Consider the following 13,592-nt stretch of genomic DNA (forward strand, 5'->3'; position numbering starts at 1 on the left):
TATATATATATATATATATATATATATATATATATATATATATATATATATATATATATATACTTATTTTTTATAACTACTTGTGTGGTGTCCCTTTGTAGTGTTCCTTATGTGTGACTGTGTATGATCATAAATGCTTTACACACTGCCTCTGAGATAAGCCTAGCTGCTCGTTCTACGTTACCACAGGGTTGAGGGGGGTGGGGTTATCAAAGGGTGTAGCCCTCTTTCACTGACTTAGGAAGAAGGGTCCCTACTTGAACAGTGGCCAGCCATTGCCAACTAGAGACCTCTATTTCTTATAGGATGGATATATTTGAAAAGGTTATTTCATTTAAGCCCTAGGTATGAGTGGCCAAAGGCCCAGGTAGCAAAAGACCCATTTACTTGGAGACTGGTGCATGTCTGTGTTCATGAGCCTATAGTGGTGGCCAGTGTCTGTTCTTATGCTAGTCTATTTAAGAAAAAAGCCAATTTGGGATTGGATTTTGTGCATAGTTTCTTTTAGGGTGTTGGAGGTGCCAGCCATCGAGGAGGCCCAGCAATTTCCCACCCTTTAGAAGTATACGTGGGGAGCCCTGGGTGTGGTATCTAGGGGTTGATCTGTTCAATTGTTGATCAAGCATCGCATTAAAATAGCCCCTACCAGTGGCCAACAACCCCTATATGAAGACTTCAATGCAGAGAAACTTGGATTGGAAGAAAGTGTTTCTGTTTTGAAGTTGTGAAAAGAGTATCCTCACAATTCTGTAATCACAATGGTGCCTTGTAAGGGCGTCTAGTTGAAAATCTAGATCCTGTCTCAGTAAAATGGACACATCTTCAGATTTATTAAGCGCATGGAATGATATTGTGACGGAACCAGTAAGATCTCACTCACTTTCCTTAGGAGATGCATGTCCTGTAGCAATACAATATTAAAATCTTTGTCGCATAGCCATTTCGTCCATTGTTTAAATGGGGAATTCAAACCTTGGACTTTTAAAATTATCATGTTTAGTCATTCGGATAGTACCTCTACTGGGAGTCAGTAGACTGATTATTTTGTGCCCAGTGGACTGGATTGAATGTTTTTTCCCGTCGTATGTGGAGGCCAACCATATTCATGCATGTACTGAAGTATAGGGACCACCCAACAGCGCCCAACATTGCAATCCCACCGCCACCTCCTAAACTTCACTTCCTCCACAGAATGTCAGAGCAAACCTGTTGATATTAAACAAGAATAAGTATCTCAAAAAACAATTAAAAAAAGCATATCAGAACCAACAGAAAACATGGCTAACAGGCTCTACAGGGTGTCAGCCTATTTCCCTAGTACTGGGTCGCATCCGGGACCCAAAGCCTTAGTTGCCTAAGTTGGGGGTCTATCAGGAGGCCACCTAATACTGTAAGCTAGGCATAACCTTCATCCCTGGGTGGAGGGGGTTATTTAGAGAAAGGCAAAGAGTGGAAAAGAGGGTCTGGTTATCTTTCCTTTGGCCATCACAGGGGAATGTTGTCGGTGACCGCTGTTGTCCCCAAGTGACTGCTCTGTAACATTTAAACAGAACAAAGATTCTGAGAACAAAAGCCCTTGTAAAGTAGTGCAATAATCGTCTTATGAGACTACTTGCTGTTGCCTTCCATCCCGATTTAGTCTCCTTCTGCTCGCAGTTCTATTGGCTTTGGGTATGAGAGGCATCTCCCATGCCGATGCTCCGGAGTGTTGAGTAGCATTGCGTCCTTTCCATTGTCAATGGTAGGATCTGCATTCCCAATATCTTGCGGGCCTCATCTGGATTGCATGCAAAATAGGCATGTCTCTACAGAGTAAAAAAATAGTCTAAAATGACATCCCCATTTACAGGAAACAGACTTTGGCCTGAGGGGCAGATATAACATTGTTGAATGTCTTGCGTTTCAGTAGAGTTGCTGGCGACGAGTTGGTCGATTAGTGCAATTTTAACATTTTTAAACGTTAACAGGCCCTGTTTCACTGGTTCTGTCATTACACGTTCTTTCAGTTTATTTTCTGGTGTTTGAAAAAGGCTAACCTCTTTTAGGCCATCCGTTGGGTCCTGTCACAGAACACAAGGGGATTTCCGAGAGGACACGTGTTGCTTTCTCCTCTCACTGACCGGGCCTCCCTAATAACTAGTTTTAGGATTTATGCGCTAGCGAGACGTTATTATGCTCTTCTGCTCCCAAAAGGTAACTTAAAAAAATATATATATGTTACTAATATTATATTTAATTTACTTCACATGTAATATTTTGACCTATTACAATAAATTACTTATCTAATATAATATCATTTTAAATACCCTTCCCTGAATCCTAAAACACCCTCACTGTCACTCAATGCTACCATTGTCTGAACTCTACAAACTCTTTGCTACCCCTTAACACTACTTTTCTCTGAAGCCTAAGAAGGTCTTACTACTGTTAAATGCTCCCCCTCCGTGAAACCAAAAAACACCCACTACCCTTTAACACTTGCTACCCTTCCCTGAACCCTAAAGCACCTTACTACTTTTTAACTGAGCCTGGGGTTCATCCTGGACTCAGCACTCAATGACCCAGCATGCCAACGCCGTCTCCTCCTGCTTCAACACCCTTAGCAAGATCTACAGATTGATCCCCACTGAAACCAGAAGGAAAGTCACCCAGGCCCTCGTCAGCAGCAGACTGGATACGGCAATGCCCTCTATGCAGGAACCACTGCCATACTCCAGAAAAGACTACCACGCATACAGACGCCTCCGTACCACTCGTCCTCGACATCCCCCGCCGCACCCACATCACAGCTCACCTGTGAGACCTACACTGGCTCCACAAGAGGATCACCTTCACGCTCCTCATCCACGCTCACAAAGAACTCCACGACACCGGACTAGCATACCTTAACAAACGACTCACCTTCAACACCCCGAACAGCCAGCTTCGCTCCACTGACCGTGCCCTCGCCAGCGTTCCACGCTTCCACAGGACGACCACCAGCAGCAGATCATTCTCCTACCTCGCCACCAAGACATGGCACACCCTCCCCACCCATCTGAGACAGACTCTGGACCTTCTGAACTTCAGGAGACGACTCAAGACCTGGCTGTTCTAGCAGTAGCTGCCCCCCCCCCTCCCCTCAGCGCTGTGAGACCCTCACAGGTGATTAGTGCGCTCTACAAGTTTTTGATTGATTTACTCTACCCTTACCTGAATCCTTGCAACCCCCTTAATGTCCCTTTCTGCTATCCATCCCTGAACTCTACAAACTCCTTTGTACCCCTTAATGCTACCCTTCCATTAATCTTTCAGACTCTTTTCCACGCCTTAATGCTATCCATCCCTGAAGCCTGAAACCTTTTGCTACCACTTAACTCTAGTATTACCCTAATACTTCCCCACCTCTTAACCCTATGTTCCCTGAACCCTAAAAAACAGTACTACCCATTTCTACAGCCCTTCCCAGAACCCTACAAACCTTTTACCACTCTTTACCACTACCCTTATCCGAACACAACAAACCAACACCCTTCACATTACGCTCCCTAAAACGCTATAAAATCCATATTATTCCTTAATGCTACCATTCCGTGAACACTACAAACCCCTTTCTGTCCCATTCTGTTTCCCTCCCCTAAACAGTACAAACCCCTTAACGCTCCTCATTTCTTATTCCCAAAAACCCCTTATTACTCCCTAACGGTACCCATCTATGAACCCTAAAGCCCTTACTACTCCATAATGATACCTTTCTCTTAATTCTAAAATCCTCTAACTAGCCCTAATGCTACTTTTCCGTGACCCCAAAAATTCTTTACTACCACTTATTATCGCTGACCTTCCCTGAACCCAAACACCCGATAACACTAGCCTTCCCTGAACCCTACATTGTTTACTACCCTGTAATGCTACACATCCATGAACCATAAAGATTCTTGATACCCCTTAATGCTACCCTTCCCCGAACCCTAGAAACACATTTCTACTTCTTAATGCTACCATTGCCTGAACCCTTAAAACCCCTCACAGCCCCATAACGCCACCCATCCTTGAACCCTAAAACCTCCTTACTACCCATTAATGTTGCTCTTCCTACATCTTACAAACTCCTTACTAACCCTTAATACTCACTCAAGGACTCTGCTTGTTGAAAGTAGTGGGAGCCTAAGGGTGAAATGCTGGGAAGAACTGGGAATCAAATTACTGATTCCCCAGTTAGTTCCTCTTATCTAAGACAATCCTCAAAGCCCCACTTTTGATCCCTGTTATTTCTTTCACCACCTCCCTTCCTGCATTATTCCATGCACCCAGTATTAGGAACTCTGTGAAGAGTTACTGGGCTATACCAGAGACCTTGTCCTAAGCCTCTTAGATGTGTTGAGCAAGATGGAAAAGCTTACTTCCTTATCAGTTAGTTGAACTTTTGTTGTGGTTTATGCACAGTGGATTGCCAAGTGGAAGAAATGAGCGCTGCCCCACTAAGGCAGTCATCTACTGAATGTTGAATGTTTTACTGTTTACCCCAATTCGGTAATACCTTTTTCACAAGTTATCATGACATGACTGCAAATTTAGAGATGTGTTAGCATTGTTTCTGTCTCTTTTTTTCCACAAGTGGTGTACAATTAGCACCCGCTTTTTTGCTTCTTCTTTTTTGGTACTAATTGGCCAGAAATGCAATACTATTCTATTAATGCAAAAATAGTAAAGTGCACTGGAAGCCACTTTCCAAACATTTCACTGGATTTTTCTTTACAGCTTCCCACATATTCTAAATCTAAATGGTGTCCAAAGTAGAACATTTGTAAAAAATACAATACACCGCTAATTGGCATATTACTATTCCAATTCTTTTTTATAGTTATGGCTTGTCTAGCTAGGGTAAACCTCCCTTTTTAGGTCTGGCTTGAGTGTGCTGTTGTCTGCTTGACATATTAGCAATTCTTTAAAATATGTATAGTGTGGCCTTTGGTTTGGCTCCACTCTAAGAAGTATTTCTCTCACACCTCATGTGATCAGCTGAAAATGTATCATTCCACCTTTCAGGAAGTGCTTGCATTAAAATACACAAGGCGTTATTCTAAATCTGAAAAATAAACTCGATTATGAGGTTTTTCACATTTGTTTCTATTTCCACTATATGTATTCTTCTCAGAAACCAATATTTTTTTGCAACTTTTTCCCAGCATTAGCAAACCAACAAGACGGGCTTTAATGTGTTAAGCACATTTGTGCATTAAATGCTTGCAAACAGCATTTATTAATGCTGGTGTTTACATTTCTCAGTACATTAAAGCCAGACATGTTGGCTTTGCCAGTGCTTGTTATTTAATTTCTCAGTCTTGAATTATACAGTCACATTTTGAAAGAATGTTCAAAAGCAGAATGATTGCTTCCATTTGCGGCTGCCTAGGGTAGCACAGTTCTGAGAGATAATGTTAACATTAATTTCGGAGCCAGATGATTTTTCAGAAGACCAGACAAACTGAAAGGAAGCCCCACATTTATTTGGACTCCATCAGAAAGTACACACTGTCAGTAACTCCTTTTTTTAACAAAGAAACGGCATGCTCAAGAATTCTATTATTGCTTCTTCCCTTTCACTATGGAAACAACTAAAATAGCATAACACACATTTTTTTACCTGCTAGATAGCAACATTAAAGTATTGCAAAATGTAAATTTCATTGGAATGCATCATTCTTGCTACATTAACCCAGGCCCCAGACATTCTACCGCCTGCACTGCACTGCCTACAACCATACCACAGCAGTAGCAGGTGGCCGAAAGTTAAGAGGTTTTGGTGTAAAGAACAAAGAATAAAGGAGAAAAAACTATCAGAGGCACATTGGAGAAACCCCCTTATCAAAAGGAAAGTAAGACTCGCTGCAGAAGGCCATCTTCATAGCAGAATCATGGGGCACCGACAAAATTAAAAACAATAAGGGGAACATGGGGCGTTGCAAAAAAAACACAGGGAAACTTGGAAAGGAAGTATTCAGAATAAAAGTGTTGGAGATACTGCTGTGGGACAAACGCCGGCATATAGAGTGCATATGTGCGAGTCCTGCAGTGAAATGTTTACAAATCACATCTTTTAACATTTCAAAAATGCTATGAGTGTAACTGTCCAAATGTGTATGTTGTGTTTAAAATTGTTAGCAATTGACACAATTCATATTTTTTTAGATAATGGAACTGAGGCATAAGGAGATAAAATAATGTACCCACCCTCATTCATTTTGATAACGTGGGGAAACGGAGAATAGTGCCCCAGTCTGCTGGATTAAGTCATGGCTCATGTTGTAAAGGACTCCTGTTGGACTTGGCCCTTTTTCCTGAAATTTTTCGCTTTTCGCTCCCCTAATTCTGGATGTCCCCCCCTCGTAAAAAAGTTGGATAGGCCCTGTGTAGTTGAGCTGCCCTGTGTAATGTTAAAATCAATGCTAAGGTGCAGGTGCTCTCTTCCCCTAACATGGCTGCCACTGACCCCTGCTACTGCAGCGCAGTCTTTGTAGACTCACTCTAGTAGCCAGGAGCTGGCTGGAACCCTTAAACAATGTTGCGATACCAGCCTGCCCATAGCTAGAATGAGGGAAGCTCCTGGAACCTTCTAGAACAGGGGAGGTGACACCAACTGCCACTGCCAACTGTCGCTATATAAGGAAAGGGAGGGAAACTTTCCAGTCAGTTGGGGCATCACTGACCTGGGGGACCCACGCAGGAGACTTAGGCGGTAGGGCCTAGTCAGGGGCCTATGCCACTGGGAGTCACAGGGCTTAGGTGCTGCCTTCCAAGTTGAGTGAGGAACCCTGAACTAGCCCACTGATCTGGCCCGGCGGGAGGGGAACCCAGGGACCATCTACAGTGACCTGCTGAGGATTCCTGTCAGCAGCCCTCAACTCAACCCCCCTTCAAGAAACAAGGAACTATCTACCAAGGGCGCAGGAACCGTCTAGCGCCAAGAAGAAACCTCACTGCTACAGGACTGCTGGGGATCAGCCAGGTACTGGCGCTGTATCCACGTGATCCCTGCTAGACTGTGCCCCCTTGTGCTGCCCTGTCTCATCTCCTTGTTGGCCTGCATAAACTGCTGTTGCCCCCGAGGTGCTGTGTTACCAGCGCTGCTGTCTGAACTGCTGTCTGTGTAATCGCTTGCCCTTCCTAGCGCTGGGGCTTCAAGAACTGCTGTCGCGCATACTAGCTCTGTGCCCCGTAACTATTGTGGACCCTGAGAAGCACTGCACCCGTCAGAGACTACTGTATCCCCCAAGCGCTGTCATTTGAGGATCTGCCGTGCCTGAAGTGCTGATCGGCGAGGGGACTCACCGCCGCTGTCCCGGGTCATCTGTGTGCCCCAGAGTGCTGCGTGGCTAGGCGCTGTGTGGGAGAAGCGCTAGCAGGCCCACTCACTGCTGCAGCCCTTGCCCGTCTTTTCAGGGCACCGAATTGCCGATCGTGGCAGCGGCGCGGCCGAGGCGCGCCCGAGGCCGTCTGACTCCGCCTCGGCCCGGCGCTCCCTCGGAGGTGTTGGCGCCGTCCTCAGTACCCCCCTCGGCGGCCCTCGGAGCCAGGAGAGGGCCGCCGCGAATTCCTGTCAGGCCGCACTAGGCCTGAGGCCGCGATCTCCTTCATCACGTGACGGGGGCGTGTCTTGCCCCGCCCCCGCCAGGGCCGCACTCCCATTGGGCCTGGAGGCCACGCCCCGTAGGCCGTGCTGCCATTGGCGGATGCGGGCGCGCCCTTGCCTCGGCCCAATCTGATTGATCCCCGGCCCCAGGAGCCGTCAGGAGGTCCAGGGACCGTTCCTCGTCGGAGCGGGGCCTCCGCTGCTGCAACGGAGGCCCCGGGCTACCCCCTGCTACCGCCGGACCCGGCCTGAAGACCTGCACTACCGGGAGGGGGCTCCGAGGAGAGCCCGAGCCCCCCCCCCCCCATCTGCCTAGCCTCAATCCGAAGGCCGTGGGAGGCCTACTTGAGGGCCAGAGCCCTCCCCAGCAGCCCAGAACCAAAGCAAGGGCTCCCGGCAGAGCCGAAGAACCCAGGTAAACCCCCCGGGGAGGAGGGCGGAAGGTCACAGGAGGCCCGAGTCCGCCCCTCCCCTGGGGAACACTGTTGTTGGGCCCGTTGGCCCCAATTAGCCATACAGGAACCGGAACTGGGACAGAACAGTAACTAGAAGCTGAGTTATTACAATTGATAGGCCCTGCTGCTTCAGTGATCTTGCCCAGGGCCAGGTGATGATGCGCCACAGAGGCACTTAGGATAACTGCCTTGGGACCGGTGCAACGCAATGTTTTACCTCTGTTGATGCTAGGCCCCTCTCATGAAATGTTTATGCTGGATCAATAGGGGTAATGCCCTGCTTATTCGTGCATAGTTTTGCCTAATGAAAGGTTGTATTCGGGCTTAATGAGATGTTTACTCACTGGCAATGAAATGTTTTACCTATGCCTAATGGGATTGATGAAATGCTTATTCTGGCCACATAAGAGGTTGCCTGATTTTCCCTAAAGTGTTAGGACCCTGAACCTGGGGCTAGTTAAGTTAACCCCTGCCTGGGGTAAGGTTCCAGGCTCATTTAGGCCTACCCATGTCTAACCTGGCTAATGAAATGTTTCACTTCAACTAATTGAATGTTCAACCTTTAATGAAATGTGTAGGCTCCTGTTTAGTGCTGCATCCCCTGAATGCCTACAGGTGAATATTGATGGCTCTACATGAAATGTACTTGAATGACTCTTTAATGAATTCCTTGCAGGGGCGGGCTTCATGAAATGTTTATGGTTTTTTGCTTCAGGGAATGGGTTACCCCCGCCTAATGAAGTGGCTCCTGAATGCCTCTAGATACTCAATTGAGGCATTTAACCCTCTAATGAAATGGAGATGTTTTCTCCTGTTTACTGAGTCTGCATAATGGCCTGGGTTAGCCCTGCCTAGTGTGATGTTCACCCTTGCTTGATGCTTTGATTAGTGCCCAATTAAATGCGCAGGGCTGAGCTATGAAATGTTTGTTCTCACCTGCGAACAGGATTATTCCTAATGTAATGTTCCTCCTTGATTAAGGAGATGTTAACCCTTGTATTGAGCTGTTTTAGAAGTCCCAAGGCCCTCAGTTTATAGACCTCCATTCATAGAAAGTCAACCCCTGATTAGGGGCTGTTATGAAATGCCTACAGTTCTATAACGAAGAGGATGCTTACATGATGGCATGGATATCTCTATTCCCTGAAATATTAGCCTTGTTTAAGTACTAAAACGCCATTCCTAGTTAAATGCACTGGTTATTCAGGCCTAATGAAATGGGGGATTTGCCTGATCATTAATAGAAAGCTCATTCCTGTGCAAGGAAATGGGTATTCCTGCTAAGGAACTGTGTTACTGAGGCATTGCTATCTTTATTATTTATTGCCCTGAGACGGGGCCAGAGCCCCGAGGGACACCTCTGGGGCCGGAGTTTAGTAGAGTTGAATATCAGGTAATGGTAGGCCCTGATGATACACCTTGTTAGCTGATGCAATGTGGGTTTGCCCCATGAAAGGCTTATTGTTGCGAAATGAACTGTTTCTTCCTGTCGGATGGCCAGTTTATTTCTGCTAAGGAGTTTTATGTAATGTTCACCCTTGCTTGGTGAGAAGTTAATTGATTTGCCTACTGAACAGGTTACTTACCTGATGACATGTGGACTCTTGCTACATGAAATGCTCATCCTTGCCTGATGAGCTGGTTGTCCATGCTAATCCTTCAATGAAATGTTTATTGCGACGTGTTAAATTGGATATTGAACTGCTCCCTTTACTCCCCTCTGATGAATTGCTTTGATGAGTAAGTGATACTGTGATTTTTGATTACCCTGAACCTTGATCTTCTATAAAAGCATATTGTTTTAAATCAAACTCACGGGTGTGGTCTGTCATTGCGTGTGCGTTTATTGTCTCAGTGGATGCGTGTGCTGTGTAGTCACTTAACACCTAAGCTTTCGGGTGCCTACCTGCTCGTGCCAGGCTACCCCCGGGGAACTGGTGACCCCAGTTTTTACAACTCCCATTTCCTTTTGTTTTTCAGCCTACTGTGCTTTTGGCTTTACACAGCCATGTGGTTCAGGGGAAGAAGCTACAAGACGTTCTTGGGACCACACGGAAGGTGCTTGCTTATATTGACCATGCTTTGAGCAGAGGGGGTACGGAGTATATTACTGGGGTAAGTTTCTAATAAATGTATCAAACTTAAAAGCAACAGTCATGAGCAGTAATGATTTGTGTAGGGTCCCAACTCGTGGCCATTGGACCAAGCAGGCGGTTACATTTACTCAGTACACTAAAAAACTGAAGCACACTGGGTTCAGTGTTGTGTCCAGTTATTCGAAATTGGCAATAAATAACTTATTGGATGCATGTATTTGGATGGTTGGGCAGGAAATGTTTGTTTTGTTTTTGTTGTCCATGTCTAATTCACTTGAAAGATGTCTTCAGAGCATTGAAACTTCAAATGAAAGGTACGTCATACCCTCTGTCCATTTACAATGTTAGACACTATTATTGATTTATATGTGGTTTGGAATTTCAAAAAGTTTGTTTCCTACACACCTTATCCTTAGACATGTTTTGGGGTAGTTGGGGATTTCACATTCAACTCTGCTTCAACTCTTGAATCAACTACAACATCTATCCCTAGGTGCAACACTGGATTCTTATTTTGAACAGCTATTGATCCTACGTGCCAGAGGTTGGCACCATCATCTCCGTGATGGCCCTGTACTGCTCTGTAAGTGACGGTGTGGAGCTGCAGATAGGCGCCAATCACCTCTCAGCACTTACCTTAGCTCCTTTCTTTCTGGGTTCTTCGGCGCAGATCTAGATCACTGCTCCCTACCTTTTCAGTGGCTCCAAGTTCCATAATTAAACAGTGTGTCATTGAAAATATTGCACCACGATCCCCAATACAGCAAAGATTTTAACCCCTTAAGTGCTGCCTCGATGCATTGGCCGACGGCAGCACTACCTCCCCAGTGCTGCGCACGACCATTGGACGTCCATTCAGCACTAGTTCCAATGGACAGCGCAGCACTGGGGAGGAATGTTTAATAGCATCTATGAGGTTACACCATGCAATGACACTGGAGGAGACAGATGTCGGTTACTGATGTGCATGATGTTTGCCTGTGGTGCCTAGATTATGGTTATTTGTAGGTCATGTGACAATTGCTCCCTGATACACCCAAAGGAGATTAGGGAGTCTGAAGCAAAACTCTACATTCCATAACACAAGAAATGTATGCGCTTGAAGCTGCTATCACCCTACAAGTCGTAGCACACTTACGTTCCAGGTTGTGGAGCTGCTCCCACACCAAGTACCAATGTTGCTCCAAGTCCTCGGGTATGTTCACCAGTGCTATCAAGCGGCATCACTGGATGTGTGCCACAGGTTTCTCCAGCTATGCAAAGGCATCACTAATGGAAATGCCTTTTGATTGCTCCATTCTCTTTGGAGACCAGGCTAGCTTGACTGTAGAGCGTTTTAAGAACAGTTGTGCCACAACCTGCTCTTTAGGGTTACTTTCACTGGCCCTTCAGTTCCGCAAACAATATAGGATATTTAGACTGTAATCTCATGGCCGAGGGCTTCGCTGACTAAAGCAAATGTAGCAGTTGTTGCAGACTACTCAGAGCTCCAGAGAATGTGGGTGGTGGCCAAGGTTGCGGACATCACTAGGTACAACAAGCTTTAACCTCCTCTTCAATCCCAACACTGCTTCCAAGATGCCTTTATTCTAGAAGTTCATAACTTTTCTTCCCTAAATGCCATTCTCATACATTTCTCAGGCACAATCCTGGGTCTCTAATGACGGTTCAGAGGTGTATTGGGTTGCTAGGCCCATGCATCCGCCTGCTTTCTCGAGCCCACTGGCACATGCAGGTCTAGCAATAAAACCTATTTTTCTAATGGGAGCGGCACCTGGGAGCGGTCTGTAAGACATCATCTGATTCTCAAAGGAGACAGCCCAGGAACTTTAGTGGGGGCAGGTAGACACCAACTTGTCACGTGACATGACGTTCTTCCTACCCCAACCAGAGCTCACTGTAGTTACAGATGCATAGTCTCTGGGTTGGGGTTGTCACATGAAAGAGAAGGAGATCATGGGTGTCTAGTCCCAGTCAAACAAAAGCTCCACATCCGTCTTCTGAAGCTTCATGCCATTTACCTGGATCTGTAGCTTTTCTCCAGTCTTTCAGGAAGAGGCCAGTACAGGCCCTGACAGAAAGCACAACAGACATGCAGTACTGTAACAAGCAGGATGGTGTGATGTCTTGGATCTTGTGCAGGAGCCCCTGTGCCTCTGAAGATGGCTCAATTAACATCAGATCTCCCTAGTGGCCAGTCATCTAGCTAGGTCACTCCATGCCAGGACAGAAGAGATCAGCAGATGTCAACTGGCACACTACAAACCGCATCTTCACCAAGAGGATCATTCGGGACATCTTTGCCTAGTGGGTCGTGCCTTGGCTGGATCTTTGTGCCACTGCAGAGTCGCAATTGCTGTGCACTAGAGTGCCTACAAGCAGGATCCCTAGGAGACTCATTTTGTCTGCAGTGGATCGCATGGCTCCTGTTAGAATAATTTGTTTTTCCTTCACCGCATCTTCTTCTGACGAAGGTTCTGACGAAGATTGGGAAAGACTGGGATCAAGTCATTTTGATAGCTTCAGGTTGGGCCAGGAGAGTGTGCTACCACACTGTACATCTTGAGCATTTGCCCTCTGATAATTTTGGCCTCTTTGGAAGGACCTCCTGTCTCACCAACAGGGTAGTGTACTGCTCTTAAATCTCTACTTCTCCATGCATAGAGATTAAGCTGCGATAAGTGAGCAATGTTGACTTTTGTGCTGAAGTAGTGGATATTACTCGCGGCAAGACACCCTTCGGCTAAGTCGATCTGTTTGAAGTGCTGGGTGAAATTTGTGCCTGGTGTGGTAACAACAATTTGATCCTTTGTGGCCCAAGTTATCTAACGTTTTGTCATTGGTTCAGTTTTTGGCCAGCAAGGCTATGTGGTGGGCACTGTTAAAGGTTATATGTCAGCTCTCCCAGCCTTCTTACATGTACAGCTATCTTTGTTCAAATCACCATTCTGATGAGATTCCTACGCTTATATTATTAGACCTTTCCGCAGCTTCTATTATGGTCTTTCGTGCGGTTTTGATTGAGAGGCTTTTCAATATTTTGGCTCACTCGCAGACCTTGGCCTGGCTGATGGACATTCTACACAGCTCTCAAGTGGCATTTACCACCCTTTTTAAATCAAGTGTTTGCAACACGTTTGGGTGCCACAGGGAACTTCTCAGGGTCTCACCTTCTTTAATATTTATGTGGATGTGGCCCCATTGGCAAAGGTTGTTGGGTCTTTCGGTCCGAAGATTCTGTTATATGACGATGACACCTAATTGGTGGTTTTAATCATAGAAAACCAGAAAGCAACAAGTGTCCGGTTCTGTGACTGCCTGCGTGCTGTGACATCTTGGATGAAGCAGAACTGTCTTCAACTTAATGGGGGAAAACTGAAATTGTATTATCAGGCAAAGCCCCCCAGATCTGGTTGGATTATTTATGGC

The 13,592-nt window shown here is 45.9% G+C and overlaps 1 protein-coding gene across 2 annotated transcripts in view; it reads left to right on the forward strand.

Moving 5' to 3' along the window:
- MARS1 (methionyl-tRNA synthetase 1) overlaps nt 1-13,592 on the forward strand; it is a 231,318-nt gene that overhangs the window by 31,640 nt on the left and 186,086 nt on the right. For both annotated transcript variants that reach the window (XM_086966633.1, XM_086966626.1), the window contains exon 4: nt 10,048-10,182. In XM_086966633.1, the coding sequence (XP_086822759.1) occupies nt 10,048-10,182 (135 nt within the window). The remainder of the gene's footprint in view (nt 1-10,047; nt 10,183-13,592) is intronic.

This window comes from Lissotriton vulgaris, chromosome 1_1, assembly GCF_964263255.1.
Source record: "Lissotriton vulgaris chromosome 1_1, aLisVul1.2, whole genome shotgun sequence".
Taxonomy (NCBI): domain Eukaryota; kingdom Metazoa; phylum Chordata; class Amphibia; order Caudata; family Salamandridae; genus Lissotriton; species Lissotriton vulgaris.